The sequence below is a fragment of the Gallus gallus genome, chromosome 3 (genome assembly GCF_016699485.2).
Source record: "Gallus gallus isolate bGalGal1 chromosome 3, bGalGal1.mat.broiler.GRCg7b, whole genome shotgun sequence".
NCBI classification, from domain to species: Eukaryota; Metazoa; Chordata; class Aves; order Galliformes; family Phasianidae; genus Gallus; species Gallus gallus.
In genome coordinates this window covers 37103865-37121510 of record NC_052534.1, presented here as the reverse complement: position 1 = coordinate 37121510, position 17646 = coordinate 37103865, and the positions used below count along the sequence as shown (strand labels likewise).

At 35.4% G+C, this 17646-nt stretch overlaps 1 protein-coding gene across 12 annotated transcripts in view; it reads left to right on the top strand.

The window, feature by feature from the left end:
* The window catches only part of RYR2 (ryanodine receptor 2), a 361102-nt gene that overhangs the window by 86714 nt on the left and 256742 nt on the right, over positions 1–17646 (top strand). For all 12 annotated transcript variants that reach the window (XM_046939481.1, XM_046939480.1, XM_025149037.3 and 9 more), the window contains 2 exons: positions 4286–4405; positions 16073–16177. In XM_046939481.1, the coding sequence (XP_046795437.1) occupies positions 4286–4405; positions 16073–16177 (225 nt within the window). The remainder of the gene's footprint in view (positions 1–4285; positions 4406–16072; positions 16178–17646) is intronic.

The following is a 17646-nucleotide window of genomic DNA, read 5'->3' as shown; positions in this document are numbered from 1 at the left end:
CACATTGTAAATGTAGTATTTAATGAAGCCTGTGCATCTCGGCTTCTGTTCTCTGCCAGCAGGGATTTTGAGAAGGAAAAGCTCCATCTTAATGGGTTGCTTAGCTTTGCTGCATTTTACCTTCTTCAAAATCACACAGAGAATGAAACTCCTGGGCAATTAGTATTAAAGCTCCCATAAATGCTGAAAGTTGTCTCCAGTGCATAATATGCAAATGGTTAACATTAAACAAAAGATCATGTTGTTGTTGTAGGTCATATCACAAGAGTCATTTCAGAGGATTGACTTGTAAATCCTGTTATAGCATATGCTTGCCAGTAACTGGAAGTCTTGTACTTGATAGCCTGTGGGACTTAGAATCTTTTATTCTGTTTTATAATTTAATACTTATTCCAGTACAACAAAGGGAAGCTGAAGTAAAGTTTTTAAGTCAAGGAGTACTGTACGCTTTTCATTGGTGGAAAGCAGTTTGTACAGTCTTTATTTGTAATTGTAACCTACTTTTAAAGTGTTTTTGGCACTGAAGTTCTTTGCAAAGCTCAGTTGCACAGCCGAATGTTAAATGGGATGTGGTGAAGCAGAACGCTGCATATGTGGAGTTTGAGGAAGCTATTAAAGATTGAGCTATTAGAGTCTGTGCTGAGATCTTGATTTATAGCATGTGTAAATTGATGGAAATATTCCACTAATTGCAATATTTGCCATATAATAGAAGCACTAGAAGCAAGTTTGAAGGTATAGGCAGAACTTAATAGTTTCAACCTTTGAATACTTTATTTTGCAAATGTGGCGTTCAGTGTCCTGTATGCTATTTCAGAATTGGTATAATCTCATAGAGAAGTAGAAGAACAAAGTCAGTGTTACATCTTAAAGGGAGGTAATTGTTTAATGGGTCAGATAAGGAAAAGTGCAGCAAATTATTTAAATTAGTAGAAGTTCATGTTTTACTTGACTGCATCCTCTGTGAAGGAGTAAAGTATAAACTATTAAAAAAAATGATAAAAAAGATTACAAATCAAATCAAATAGCAAAAAAAAAAAAAAAAAAAAAAGCCTATTTTTGTCCTGAAGCGGAAGCAAAATGCAACTCTCGGTGTCATGATGGAATGAGCTGAAGCTCTTTGGACTGAAGCACAGAATTCTGAAGTTTAGAAAGTATGCATAATTATTGAAAGTTGAAGATATTAGAATATGTAGAAGGAAAAACAAAAAAACAACAAACCGAAGCAGGTTTCAGAAAAATAATCGAAATGCAAAAATTTTACCATCAAAATCACCTGTCTGTATCAAAGTAGTGCTAGCACAAATAACACTGTAGATAATACCTACCTGTAACAGTCAGTTTTGATCCTTTAATAGAACTTGACATATTGAGAAGCTTAAGCATTAGTCAAAACTGACCACAGAAGAGGTGTACGTTTTCAAGCTTTAATAGGGCAAAGAGACACACTGTATATTACAAGGAAATATATTCTGTGTTTAGTCGTAACTTGAAATTGCCAATCCTTTAAAAATACATCTAGTCAAAACATCCTTACTGTAAAGATGAGGGCATGTTTTGTTCTGTAAGAAACTAACCTTTTTCCTTGACTGGGTAATATGTGTTTAATGTAATCTTGGAAGGTTTGAATGGATTTTACAGGAACATTGAATAACTACAGGAGGTGAAAGTAAATGTAATTGAGAAGCTTTGAGAACTTGCTGTCTTAATATCACACACTGGTAGCAGCCTCATACTGTTCCCTCAGTAGTCTGATCTTCTGGAATGTAGTTCTGAGCATGCACTTTACCAGCTTATGGCTGCTGCTGGTGCTGCTTTGATTTTAGGACACATTTTTAGCAGTAGACGCTACTATGATGAGTTGAATTTATTTATATATTTATTTATAACATCTTCTCTGCTAAGTCATTTCACCTTCTTTTTTTTTTTTTTAGTTTCTGTGAGTATATACATTTAATGAAAATAATTACGTAGCCCATAGTGAACAGATATAGTAAGAATCTTCTAGGCTGCTAGGAGCTGCTCTTTCTTTAACAACTCTCCTTGCTTTTCAAAATTGGATGTTTGAAAACTATCAAGGCTTTGTAGCATATACAGAATCTACCTATTTGTTCAAAATGCGTCTCCAAGAATCAAAATGATAAATGCAGTTGTGTGATTATCAAAGGCTCATGTGTTTGAGTCAGTGAAGATATCTGACATAATGCAAGCAGAATGTCTTTTTGCTGGAAGATATGGTATCCTTAAAATTGTGAGCTGATGTACTAGCTGACACTGAAGGGGTTATTGGGATTAATGGATTTCTCCAAGATAGTGCTTGGGCGGGAGAATAGCTTTCTGACTGTGGTTATCAGTTTAGAAATCTGAGTAATGATTCTGCTGTCCCTTTGCAAACTTTGTTACTCTGGGTGTAGGCAGCATCATCCTTGCTCCTTACTTCCCATTTATGGAACAGAGATGACTGTACTTCCAAATTCCAAAGTGTGGTTTGAAGAAGTTAAAATCCTGACCAGGAGAATAAATGAGAGTGGATGGAAGAGCCATCCAATAAAGTACGCACACAAAGTGGGTAGCTTTTCAGGGAGGTTTTCTTCTTATTTGAAGTAAGTGGAGATATATCAGCCTCTAGACAATTTTGCTGTTATGGTTAATATCTTCCACATATGATAAAAATGACAGCGCCACTTCTTACACAGAACTTGTGGTTACTGGAATTTACTTTCTCTTACTCTCTTGTTACCATTTTTCCTGTATCTGAAAATGGCAAAACAAAAACAAGTCAAGGCAGCATCTTTGCGTTTAGTAATGAAGGCTGCTGTGGTGATAGTGAATTGCTGTGGAAATAATGACAAATTTTCTGGTTTCCATGGAGGAAACTGACAGATGTGTATCGGCGGGACAAGAATAATAGAACTATCTGTCAGTCCATGCAAACATTTGAAGGGCTTTTAGGTCTGTGCTATTGCCCTTTCTTCCAAACTCCTTTGGAGTTTTTTTTTTTTTTTAATATAGTGTATTCCATATAATTTGCCTGTTGTGTTTGTTCTGAATGCGAACCTGAAAGTGCATGCCACTTTGTCAGTTATGGCAGTGTACAGGTACTATTTTTAATTAGATTTTGTTTAGATTGAATATCTGTTAACATCATTTCATTGAGTATGACAGGCAAACACCATTGCTTATTAACATGTGTTTTGCTGACTAATTACATGTAATTTACTGTACAGCAAAAGAAGAAAAAATGTTAAGAAAAATACATTGGGAAAATGTGTGCATATGGGAATGTAGCAGTTGCTCTATTCCTTTTCTTAATCCTCCAGCAATTGTCATCTACATAATGTATGTGTGCTTGGTGATAGTGTGTAACTGGTTTGCAGTCAGCTTGAGCAGCAAGGTGCATTAGAAAGTTAACTAAAATAAAGTTTGTCAGAGACTTAATTCCAAACTGAATTATATTTTTGAAGCTGCCAGTGTATAATGATTTTTGCAGGTAGGCTATGTAGAACTCTTTCCAGACTTTCTTTAAAAACAACATACAGAGGGAGAGAATGGGTGGTATATAATTAAACTGATAGAAATTTATGTAGTAAATGTAGTAGTCTTGCTCTGTTGTCAGCCCCTGTCTATGGAGATACAATGTTGGCATATTCTCCAGCAACCTTTTCTTAAACAACTCCAACGCAGTGTATGATGGTGACATGGTTACTTGGGCCTTACATCTGCTGGTGTGGTTATGTAGGAAGAAAGGATAGGAAGAGGAGGGGGAAAAAAAAGTTTGCATAGCTGTGATCTAACACTGTTATTTTTTACCTGGAAGTAAGATTTTCTTTGTAGTAAAGAAAAATTTTCTTTGAAGTAAATGTAATTGCTATTAGGAAATGATAATTTTGTCCTTTAAAAAAAAATGTTTCTGAAAAGGGGTTTTCCAGCTTGTGGATGTATTCCATCGTGAAACTGGAATATAAATAGAGGTCTCCTTCTTTTCTATCGGGACTTTTAACAACATCTTCTATGACTATGTTACTGCAAAGATTTAGTGCTTTATGTTTTATGCTTACTGATTTTTATTACGAGGATGGGTAAACAGGAAAAACACATGTATGGGAATTAAAATTATTTTCATTGTTTTGCCCACTTTCTCTAATCAGAGAATTAAAATTATGCTGAGATGCAATTCTGCTTGTGTTCATGGATAACTATTTCTGATTTTCAGCACTGACTTTGTATGTACTTCCTCAAGTCAGAAGTATAACCACTGTTCTGTATTTTTTTTTTTTTTTGGAAGGATGATGAAGTGGTTCTGCAGTGCACTGCAACTGTTCACAAGGAGCAACAGAAATTGTGTCTTGCTGCGGAAGGATTTGGCAACAGGCTTTGCTTTTTGGAATCCACATCAAATTCTAAGGTACTGCTGACTATTTTATATGTTGTTTTTGGAGCAAGAATATGCTTGTAATGTTGCCAGCCTTGATGTACTACACACAGATCTGTATACCAGAATGGACAAAACAAATCTATCAAGTGTGTAATTGAATATTTCATTCCTCTTTGAAGTTTAATCAACTCTTCATGACAGCTCTCTGCCTGTATCCTAGTGCTGAGTTTTTTGTTTTGGGCTGCCTTTTATACTAACTAGCATCAAAAGTCTATCTAAGCAATGTGCTTGTTATTCTGATTGCCAGAACTCAGTAGAGTACTGCAGTGCAACTTTTATGTACTGCAATACTAAGACATGTTTGGTTACTCTAATTTTTAGGGGACGGGAAAGAGTGATTATTCTGCTTGTGTAAGTTTTCATTCTATGCTATTTAATATGCTATTCTATGCTATTGACATTGACATTACATTAAGCCCTTCTAACTCCCCAACCTAGCAGAGTAATCATGCAAGTATCAAAGCTGTCTAATCAGTTCATTACGCAATCATGCCAACTCTACTGTATATACAATAGATACAGTATTTTGTGAAGAAAAGAAAAAGCATAACAGGGTTTGTATTTCACAATTATGTATGCTCAAATTTCAAAGAATACAAAGAAGGTGCCGCCTTAGAATAGAAGTTTTGTGGTTTTGTGACCAAAAGTAATGGTTATACCTGGACTTAATAACTATAGGAAGGCAGGAATGTTTCTTAACTTGTTTAATTTTCCTTCGACTGCAGTAAAAATGTTTGGTGAGAGAATGAAATAAAGGTAAGGCATTTGAAATGACATCTAGAAAGATTTTGTTCCAGAAGTGATGATTTTTTTAGCTTGACAACTTCCGTAACATCCCTTTGATTCTCTGGTACATTGCAGAGTAATGCTTCATTTTCAGTCTCATCATTTTGAATGTATTATTCATCACAATAAATTTTTCACTAGGATATTAATGATTCATTGTAATAGCAGAGATCTTGATAAAATCATCCATGCTGCCCTGTTTTAAGTGAATCTTTTAAACAATAAAAATGTGCTGGGATGGAAGAGGTTGCAGTGCTAGTTGCCTGTAAGGTCAGAAAAGTCTGTTTATTGAATTTATTATCACTCGGTGAATTTGGATATTAAATCTCCAGTCTCTCTCACACTCTATAAAACTCATGAACATTCTTATCTTCAAGAAATACAGTGTAAATTTCATATCAGTTTCCTGTGCTTACTTGTTCATGCAGTCTTTTCCTGACATTTGGTGAAGCAGTATTCTACTCATTCTTCATGAGCCTGGGGAAAAGAAGTAAGCAAAAGAAAACCCAAGCAGCTCATTGTTGCTTTAATTTTTAAGTGCTGATTTTAGGACGAGATCATTTAAAGTGTTAGGAGAAGTAAGTACTGAGGGAGCCATTAAACTGCAGTCAACTTTGCTTTAAGGATTTGGTAAATAGGAGTAAATAAAAATATTTTTCTCCCTAACGTTTCTGGCCATGCAATGTTACTGTTGCATTATTTAAGAGACAGCACAGAAAATTTTACAGGAGACATATGGTAGTTAGAGGATCCAGCAGAGTTTTTAAGCCAGTTAAAATTTTTTTCTCACGTCCTTAAGAATATTTTTTATTTATAATGGGATGTGGTCCACTTTAATGCAACCAGTAGTGTTGTGTATGAATCATAGCTAGATATCAAGGGTAAAGTACCAACCTAAGGTCAAATATGTGTAATAGACATCAGCTATTGTCCTGGGCTTATATTTTTGAGAATTCCTTATACAGTCTCCTGCTTTTCTTAAACATCCTCCAGGATGTGACTTCTAGATACTTTATATCTGATAATATCTGATACTTTATTAGTACTGTATTTTGCACTCACTGTCTTGCCCTACGATCAGTGAATAATTCAGGCTACAAAAATAGTAGTCCATGATGCTGGTCCATGATGTTGGAAAAAACGACAACAACAACAACAACAAAAAAACCTCAGTTGTGGACCAGCCACGTATGTGGTTTTGATCTGCTGTGAATGACCACACAGCCTTTTATGCTTTCCTAATGGCATAAGGTTTTTTTTTTTTCCCCTCTTGTATTTATGGCAGATTATGAACTTACGTGCCTTAAATACATAATGTTTGGAGGTACAGGCAGTAATGTATGCTTTTGCATCATCTGATAATTTGGGACAGTATTAATAGGAAGAATAATGCAACTTAGCACAGCTGCATTGCCATCTGTATTACAGGGTCTTTTTTTTTTTAGAAAAGTAAGCAAAATGCATGATATCTTGCATGTCATGGTCAGTAAGTAGTATTATATATATCCTACTTGAGAAACACTTTTTCTCATTGTTCAGACTGCATCTTTTGTTTCTAGCAGATATGTGGTATTCAAAATACAAGGGCTGCTCTGAAAATGGTACCTCCTATTTTGTTATGGTGGCCCATGACATCAGAGGTGGATGTTGGTGGTATGGCAGTTGAGGTTGAATTTTCCCACCAATATTCCGTCACATTTTGCTGCCATGTGACAGATGGCAGCAGAGTGGAAATCTGAGAAATTGGTATCTGAGATAGAAATGCGTGTGAAGCAAAAGGGTGGAACCGAATTCCTCCACGTGGAAAAAATGACACCCATTCACATCTATCGATGCTTGCTGAGTGTGGAGACCGAAGAGTGAGCTCAGTGAGTGAGTGCATTTCAGCAGTGGTGACAGTGGCAGTGAGTCATCTCCACTTGTACAGATTTTTATGAGCTTAGCACACACAGTCTTGATCGTTGCTGGTGAAAAGGCGTAGCTAATGGTGATGACAATGTTGAAAAATAGTGTTTTGTAGCTGAGAATTTGCTCTATCAAACACTGCTATTGTGCTCTTTGTTGTAGTTTCCACAGAAATTAATAGGGGGCATTACTTTCATAGCAACCTATGTAGATGCGGGAGTAGGTTATTCTGGTCTTACAGAAGTATTCATTATTGAATCCCATGTTGTCAAAGATATTGGATTTTAGCGTAATAAGGCTCTATTTACTACTAAAAATAAGTAAATGTTCTTCCAGTATATCTTCACAAATCTGAATTTTTTTTTTCAGCCACAGACACTTAATATTTTAAATATTATATTCCTGTATGTCAGTTCTCTGGATACTTTTGATTTGTTTGACACAGATCTTAGTGATTTAATATTAGTGATTTAAAATCCAGAGGTGCTTACCCAATACTTTTAAAGTCATCTGGTATTGGGGATTTTTTTTTTTGGTCTAAGTATATTTCAGAAATATTGAAGGCTGTTATAAAAAAAAAAAATACTTAAAAAGGAAAAAAAAGAACAATAAAAAACACTCAGTATGTAAATATGCTTGCAGATTGCATGACACGCAACCTAAAAATGCAGCTATGGAACCTGACAGACACAATCCTATTAATTTTATTGTAAAGAATTAGATGATTCTAATGCTCCAGGTGATGCTGCTGTATGAAAACATAGTATGTATGATAATGGATGCATACATTATATCTGTTATCAGCTAATCAATACAAGACAAAATTCAAATGCTCTTTTTACTTTTAATTTTCTTGATATATTTCAGGAAAAGAAAAGTAAACCAAAGCTGTATGGTTTTTGTAATTTAAGAAACAAGTCAGGAGTTGTAACTTCAGCAGTCTAAAATTTAATTTGCAACTTGCTTCAGTATTTAATTGTCTCTTATTAAAAAAAACAATAATATTGAAATATTTACTGAAACGTTATGAGAGTGGTGTGCGTAGTGGGTCTTTTTATTTAATATAGAGATGTATGGAATTGTGAAACTTGTGACATAAAGTGAGTAAGATCTGAAGATCCCATTAAATCAGTTTCCCTTTACGACTGTCTATTTCTGTTAAATTTTCAAGCCTCTCAGTTTTTGAGGATGAATATATAAAAGGCAGATATTAAGCTGGACAATCTCAGTGGAGATACTGCTATGAAAATAGAAACATGATGTAAGAAGGTTAGATATGTGGTGTGCAATCCTGTAATTGATTTAGTGAGTGTTCTGCAAGCTGCTGAAGACCTATCAGTTTGCTAAGATTTATTTTCAGAATCCTACTCTTTTTAGTACTTTTCCTATGAAAAAGAAGTTTTGTTATAATTGTGCGATGGCTTTATCTGTTTCCAAATATTACTAGGGTCTTCCAACTCTTAATAATCTTGATAATTTCGTAGTAAGCCTTTATGGATTAAATGCTGAAGGTTGGAAACAGATTATTTGTCCACCAAATCATTCTAATTGTGCAAAAAACTATAAGCTCTTGAAAGGTTAATAAGGTGATACGAAGAGGAAAGCCAGAATATTTAGACTTTTTTTGATGGGAGTTCTCATTTGCTGTATGATTCTTGTTTGAGGAGAGGCACAGGCAATAGCTGTCCAATGTGAGCATGACCACAGCATCTGAAAGCTTGCTGCATTGCCTTGCCTACCTGACTTTATGACACATTCCACTACTTTTCAAATATTTTCTCTGATGGGCTTATAGCAGCATGTATTTTGGTTGTATAAGTGGAACAGTTACAAAGCAGATTTTAATTAGGCTGATATTTGGTTGAGAATCTGAAAACCTGAAATAACTGACAGCTTCCCAATTCCTTATTGTTCAAGCTAAGAACACGTGAAAGTACAAATGCTTATTTTAAGCCCTTCAGACAAATGTGTAAAGTAGAAGGGTCAAGTTGGCTATGCAGCCATATTCAACGCTTGAAATTATCTTATTGTTACTTAGCACTTGGTATTTTTAAGCTGTTGGGAAAATGAGTGAAACAGAAGAGTAGCAAGACATCTGTTTTTGGGTGCTGATTTGCAAGATCCTTGTCTTTTAGTCATGTGACTTTCCCCTGAAAACTGAGGACAAATATTTCTCCTTTTACATCAATGAATGCTGTAACTTGCTGTCAAGAGAGTAATTGCACCATTCAATTCAGGGTGTCAGTTTATCAATACTCTGGATTGAAAGGGGGAAACTGAGCAAGTTGAAAGGGATGAGAGGTTGAAGTTTTATGTGTTGTGCCTTCGTGCTTGAAAATCAAATACTATGCTAATAAAATACCAGTTGTTTTTTGTAACTCTCTTAATGGTGGCAGAAGTGTTGGGATAAACAAATACAGACATAATTTTAGTTTCTTAAGCAAAAGTGCATTTACTCTGTTCAGTAAAAAAATAAAAAAAAAAATAATAAAAAATCACCAGATGGTAAAAAATAATTACGTTTAAACTGTACGTATAAATGCAGGTCAGAGTTTGGGCTACTTTCCTGCATTTTACTTAGTTTTCCATGATAATTTCTGAAAGTTTGCTGTTTGTTTAAAAGTCTGTGGGTATAAAGGGTGCACCCACAGTTGACAGCAAACCACTTTGACACCTCTAATCCGTTTTTTCTTACAGCAATCAACACTTATGCAATACCTAAAGGACATAGATAATGCTGTGGGAAATCACATGCAATGTATAGTTAAATGTTCCATCTTATCTAATACTTCTTATAATTAATTAGCTTAAGATGTGCTTTCTTTCTCCCTTTTTTGGCTTGGCTTTTCCAAATACAATTTACAAGCTAAAAGAAGTTTTATGGTTTTCTGTGCTTCATGCAAAAGGATTTTATAAAGCAGGGTTGTGTGGGTCTATTTTTTTGCTGCCTTTGCTTGCTTGCTAGGGAGCTGGACGAGCTTGAAGGGGCTGAAGCAAATGTTTGGTTAATTGAGTGGGACAGCTCTTCATGTCTCACAGGAAGATAATCTTGTAAATATGGTGAGTTCTTGGTAATACCTAATCAGTACTTTTTGGCTATTATCCTTAGTCCTCTCTTAACTCCCAGCCAGTTATAACAAATACAGTAAGGTTCTAGGTATTTGTACTCTTTTCTTGGCATGTTTACAGAGCTGTCATCCATAAAAATGTTGTCTTTCTATGAGAACTGGCTTTTTAAATATGATTAAAATAAACATACAGTTTGAATGTCACTGGGCTGATTTCAATAAGGAGGATAAACAGAGGTCCTAGAAAGCAAATATTGTTCTCCTTGCAAGTCTAAAAGGATCTGCCAAGAAATCATTTGAGTGCCCAATGTGTATAAAACAAGCTCAGTTGTAACTGTGATTAACTGTGTATATGGAAATGAAAAAAAGCTTTATCCTGTTCTTTCATGCCAGAGGCTACTTCATTAAAAGTTGTCTTATCAAAGCCATGGAAGAGAAAGATGAAACCGGTTAGCTGTTTAAAAACTCCTGTAGTACAGCTATACAAATATTAATTTTTAATCTTTGTAATTATTTCTAAATCAATTTATTATTTGAAAACTCTTCCTAAGAACACAAATACACAAGCCTTTACTTATGACTACTTATAAGGTGTATTCTTCCTGTGCAAGAAGTGTCTGTTAAATCCACTGAAAGTTCAGTTAAACTTCTTGCTTGCATACTGGTTACAGTTTAGTACCACATGTCACTAGAGTTTTTTGTCTTTAACTAGAGTAAATTAGAACAGTGTGAGTTCCATTTCAGATATTGGTGTTAGAGGAAAATTAAAAGTTGGTGGAGACAATAAATTGCGATGGAAAAGCATGTGGGCATCTTTGGGAACAACATTGCTTGTTGGTTATGTATTGTACATCAGTTAAGACAACCTTGAAAACTTGCCGTTACAGATTGGTTAATTTGAGAGAAAAGATGTAGGTTGCTTTTGATGGGAGACTTAGAAAGCATGCAGCGTGGGGCAGCTAAATAATTCCTGCCATGAACTTACTGGCTTTTTTTTTTTTTGTATCAATTCTCATTAGATTAAATTTATTCAATTCAGCCTTACGGATGTAATATGTCATTGCAAAATGATTTGCTTCTCATCCATTTCATGAGATACTAATGTTTTTATTGAAGGGTGATGATGCCTATTGGGGTCAGAGGAGAAATAAAAGTAACTCTGAGCCTAGAGAAACAACTTGGAAATTTTCAAATAACTAGGTAGAGAAATAAAGCTGAAAGTAAAGCTTCTTATTTCTAGGGATGGAATTATGTTTGCTGACAATATATAATTTTCTTCAGTCCTGTACTAATCTTTATGCGGCAGAAATTCTTTTACATTTGCAGGATCATATATACCATATTATATGATCAAGTCATATGTTATTGTGGGTTGTTAGCACTGTGTGGTGCTCGGGGTAACGATAGGGAGACTGCATTTTAAAACAGCCTCTTAGTTTTGTGGTCATCATACTATACTATGCTTGTAAAAAATAATTCACTGAAAATTGGAAAAGTGCATAATTGAAGGCATTCAGTATCTGTGATTCATTTGTGGGTTGGACTACAGTTACAAATATTTTAAAATAGCATTTCAAAAGCTTTGCTCATAACACCTTTTTAATAAAGGATATGATTATCTAATTTGCAAATCTGCCTTCCATGGAGTAAAACACAATTTACTATGCAAATATTAGTACAGAAAATGAGTGTACAGAGGAAGAATAAAGAACTCTAAAATTCTCTAAATAATCTAGTAATTACTTCAGTAATATAGAAGCTTTAATAATTTAATGTGAGGATTAGTTTACTTTTTTTTTTAGTTTTGCAGACTGTAAGTTGCTGCTACAAACAATGATGAAGTGTCAACTGAAAAAGTTAATAGTAATTATTTTTCCTCTAGCAGTCCTGAATCTTCTTTTAAAGCATTAAGTTCAGATCCTGGTTTATTTGTTACATAACTTATTTTTTATCAAGCTGTTTGCTTGATAAAGAAGATAGAAGAAGAGAAAAAGATGACAAAGAATGCAGATGATTATCAACATGCTTATTTATATCTGTTGATCTCTTTTCATTTGGTCATTTTTTTTCAGTATGAATTATGTTCTACTCGAAGTTAATGATTAATTATTATCATTAAACTGCTGAAAATTTCCAGCTGGTTACAGGTTGCTTTGGTATTCATTAAAGGCATGCATCAGTGCCTGATTGTTTGACACACAGCAAAATATTTTAAAACTTCTGATAATTTAATGGTGTATTTATAGTCTATCATAGCAATTACAAAGCCAAGTACTTAATTACTTAATTAATCATTAATCTTGTCTGCACATCTGACTTGTTCTGAGAAAAGCCTGTTATTTGCCATAGCAGCCCTTATACTGTGTGGTCACTTTCAGGTCTGGAAACAAAATCTACATGATTTTTATGAAGATATTTTCTCTATCAGAAATATTAGGCAGCCATATGCACCGCAGCATGACTTTATATTCAATATTCCATCTGCCTGTGAGGTAACATGAAAAACAAGGTAAACAGTCCGAAGACTGCCAAAGACTGCAGTTGTTTTTCCTTCCTTTTTTTCCCCTCTTCCCTGTTTTTTTTTTTCTTTTTTTAATAAAAAAAATAAAAAACTGGAAGAGGCTTTTCAGTACAGATATCTTCAATCTCTGGTGAATATCAGCTGGAAAACTCACCTCCTAAATCCATAGCTTTAAAAGCATCACCATTAACATGGGCTGGATTGAGATGGGCAGAGCTGTAACTGTCTGAGCTAAGTATGTTGTCAGTCCTGCATGTGGTGCTTCTGTCCTAGCTATGCCTGTGCTGCAATTATTGTACACAGAATGCAGCCATGCCTTGGATCTTTCGTAGAGCGGTTGTGGATGAGGAACTGCCAGTCAGAAGTGTGATTCAAATGCTCACTGTGTCAGTAGATGCATCAGCCCTCAGATCTCAGAGGAAATGTGTCCACGTCACTCCCTAATGTGCCACAGTGTGGCTGGGCATGCATACAGTGGAGCTGAGGTACTGCTTCTTGCCTGGGGAAAAAGGAACTGGCTCTAACATTTTGCTAGACTCTAAGAGAAAGGTGCCTCTTTCACTTCATTAAAGTAAAACGATTTCATACGCTTTTCCTTTATTGCTCTCTGGCTGTTCAAAATGTGCATTACCTGCTAGGAGACTAGCTGCAAAAATGTTCTCTGGGACTTCGTTTCTCAGATTTAATGGGAAGGGGAGAAAATGCTTGTGGCTTTGTTGAATGTAAAGGAGAATGGAATTGATGAAGGGGAAGCGGCCTGGTTGTGATGGTTTGATCGCTGTGTGAAATGATGGAAGATTTTTCCATCTTTTAGCAGATATAAAATGTAGGGAAAGTTAGTAGTAAAAGTTTTGATAGTTTATGGAATTGTATGTGAGATGCATGTTATGCTAGGAAAAATCTTACTGTAAATGATAGCAATAACAGTTAGGAGCATTGCTACAGTGAATTTAATATGATTTAAAACCAAGCACATACAGAAACTACAGCCCTGGCTCATTTCTGAGCAGTGTAAGTGTTTTTAATCAATCTTGTTTGTCAATCAGTTCACACGAAGGAGAACTTGAGGCGAGCTGGGCCATTAGACTGTTAATTTCTGGGAGACTATCTGTAATGGAGAATTTTACTCATGTTTTTTGAGCAGAAACACCACCTCGCAACCTGTGATCTTTGAATGCTGTCTTTCCCACTTTGTAAAACATGGGATTAAGGTAGTTCTTATGAATCTAATGAGTTGCCTGTTGGCTTACTGCTAGTATTGAGAGGACTACTATGATATCTGAGTAACCATTAAAGAAAAAAAAAAAGTAACAAGAACAGTTAAGAGTAAGCTGGGACCTGATTCCTAGAGGAGTTAGCTTAACAAGATTTTACGTACAAGTATCATTGAATGAATAAGTAGAACTCCCATGCAAAAGAGGGTGATTTTTAATGCTTTTGATGTGACTGAATTTAAGGCTTGTTTTAAATTTATTTTACTGATATGTAAATAATGGAAGGTAAGGAAATATTTATTAGTTACTAAGCAGATTTAAATTACTGTAAGGTTAGGACAAATGAACTACAACTTAAGATGTTGTTATTAATATAAATAAACCAAGTAATTTAAATAAACTCTTTTTTTTGTAATTATAGGAAAAAAAAAGAATGGAATTACATTTGAAATTACCTTTTACTGTTTAGTGTTAGAGTAGGAAGAGGCTTCTTCAAACTGCACAATTTGAATTAATGTGCATATTTACAACTTTATCAGTAGAAAGCATCCGGTCCCTGAAATTCTGTGTAAAATAAAAAAAAGTAATAAAAAATTCCAATATTCAGTAAAAAATATTCCTATACTAAAATACACAACTGACACGAGAATGAAAAGACAAAGAATGTTGGAAGAGTTTCTGGAAGCAAGAATAGATGTGTAGGAGTTGCAATTTGTCTATTAACACACGAAAAGGTCCTCACATACAGTCTAAATTCTTCCTTTGTTCTCCTGTAACTTAGGCATTCCTATTACAAGCCTGTTAGAATTTTAATAGCAATTCCTATGTTTATCTGGATGATTAGGTTTTGAATAGCTTTTTTTTTCTTTTCTTTTTTCCAATCACAACAAGTTAAGATTTATTTTACAAGACTCTTGTTTTAGCCCAGGTAGAATAGAATATGAAGAAGCATACAGTCCTGAAAGGCTGTGAAGGTAGTGGCTTAGCCTTGACACTCAGTGACTTATGCTTCTGCTGCAGAAAATTCATTCTGACCTGAAAACCATCATAAGGATGAAATCTTGCTACTACCAGTAGCTTAAAGACTGAATATTGTCTCCACAATCCAACCCCTTTAGTGACTGAGAAAGTATATGAGAACAAAAAAGGAAAGCTAAAATGAGGAAGATAATTAAGGAATTTCTGGTGAATGATAACTAGCATTGTGATGAAGATCTTTTGAGTTCAGCAAACATCTGAAGTGAAAGGGTTGCAGACATGCACAGTGACGTTTGTTGACTAGTGGTTGAATTTTCCATATTTTCACTGTTATTTTGTCCTTAATTTCTGCTAATGTCTATGTTGTAATTTGCATTCACTACTGTCTGCCTTCTAAAAGCTTTCTAAAGATAGAAACGTGGTTCTTCTTATCTCTACTTCCATTACACAATAACAGTGCCTTGCTGGTGCAATCATGGAAAAAAATTGTGTTGAAACGAATCTTGGAGAGGTCCTGCTCCCTGATCAGAGCAGGTAACCTTCTAAGCTGAGGAATATAAATGACTAATTATTTGAACTCTGAAGTTAGTTCAGACTGCTTTTGGAGCTTTCTCAGATAAGTTTTGAATGCCACTGAGGGTTGAGATTTCATTACTTTTGGTGGCCTTTGACAGTGTTCTCTACACTCAGGATGAATTTTTATTTTCCCCTAATATCTAATTGTAATTTTCTTTGGTACAACTTTTTTCTCTGCTCCTTTTCCTTTCATGAGCATCTCCAAGAAGAGACTGGCTCCATTTTCCCTATAAACACCCCTAGACCGGTAAAGATCTGTCAGATTCCCCTTTCCTCTCCTTCCATTCAGCCTCTCCTCTTGGTATGGGTGCTCCAGCTGTGACTGTCATGGTGATCCTCTGTGGAACTTACTGCAGCTTGCTGGTGTCTGTCTTGTACTAGGAGAACCTGAACAGGATCCAGTACCTCAGTGGGGAAGAATTGCTTCTCCTTGCTTGTTGGCAAGTCTTAGCTGTTGCAGCCCAGTATGTGATGATGGCCTCAGAGATGTAACAGATCTCTTGTTGAAATTAAGAGAAATTAGGGGCTTCTGAAACTGGCATTCAGCAGATCTGTCACTAATGTGGTCTAACATTTTTGTTCCATCTAGAATGTGCCACCTGATTTGTCCATCTGCACCTTTGTGCTTGAGCAGTCTCTGTCTGTACGAGCCCTGCAGGAAATGCTGGCTAACACAGAGGAGAAGGCAGAAGGGGTAAGTTATTAAATCTTCAGTGAATTTTTCATGTAAAATACAACTTTTTTTTCCCCCACTGTAACACATTTTTCGTGACTGACACAAGCTTCTAGTGTAATGAATTGCTTACATTTAAACTTCTTCCTTTGCTACAGAAATGTTCAGAATTTCACAAAATCAGACTATTTGCAGCTTGCACTGGAGCTTGCCAGGATTGTAAACATCTAACCTTTTTAACGTGTTGCAGATCAGTCTGGAGTTACAGGAATGTTTTTATTCAGTATCGTACATTATCAGAAATATGAAGATGGATCACTTGTTTAGAACAGTTAAGACATCTGATGACTTCTAACTGCATCAAGTGAGACTGTCAGGTGGTTTTAAAAGGACTTTTGGTATATGCTGTAGCTCAGGTTTGCAGCTGAAAATGAAGTGTTAGTAAGTTTCAGTGGAAACTGACATGTTTTTGCACTCTGCAGGAAGAAAAATATAGGAATAATGATAATTCTTTTTGACTAGCAAATTGCTGTTTACGAATAAATCATATTAGTATTATTTTTTGTTCTCTCTTGTGTAATTCATTTGATTTACTATGATGTAGCTTAGTGTTCCACATACGTGCTCTAGTAGTAATATGAATGCTGTGCTTCAACCCAGATCCTTTATACAGTAAGTGGGTAAGAGTGACATGGGAGTTTTGGCTGTAGGCACAAGAGTTAATCATATCTCTTTCACTGACAGGAGAGAGACAGCTGACAGGAGGGAAGCTTGCCTCTGGTTTCTGGGAATGCCTTGAGAAAAAAATTTTAAACTAATATACAATAATTAGTCTCATAAAAAGCCAGGCACTGAGACTGAAAAAGGTATTTGGAAAAGGAAATCCATGAACATTATCTCATGGATGATCCAAAATGTGTACTGTCCTTGGGAGTTTGTTCTCCAAAAGAGGACTGACTTCATCAACAGGAGAATGAGAAGCACATTTAAAGAAGAGGTTGTCCCAGAGTATGCAGATCAATACTTCTAAATTAGCATCCCGCTTTATGTGGTTGGAAAAGGAAGATGTACTGAAAGGCAGTGATATGTGCTTGCTGGTCTTCTGAGACACACATAGGAAAGATTAAGCAAAGTCTCTACATGTATTAGGTTATTACCTTTTTACAGAGTAGTTTACTGTGCTCTCAACACCTATTAAATCCCAGCACTAGCAGAAGGTACAGAGCTACAGCTATACCAACCCAGGTTGCTGATGTTCACTGAATAATGAATAGGTTTCTACAGCAGGTTTTGCCTAGCTTCCGTACAAATACATTAGCAATCTGCCTGCGTGTCCCTTGCATACTGATGTATTGATACTAGAGTAGAATAACCTCGTAAAGCATGGCCTGTATACTGACAAGGTCAAATAATTGTCAGTGCAATTATTTATCTTTCTAGTAAGACTCTGGAAGCCAGAAATAATGGTAATACTGGAATTACTGAATGTA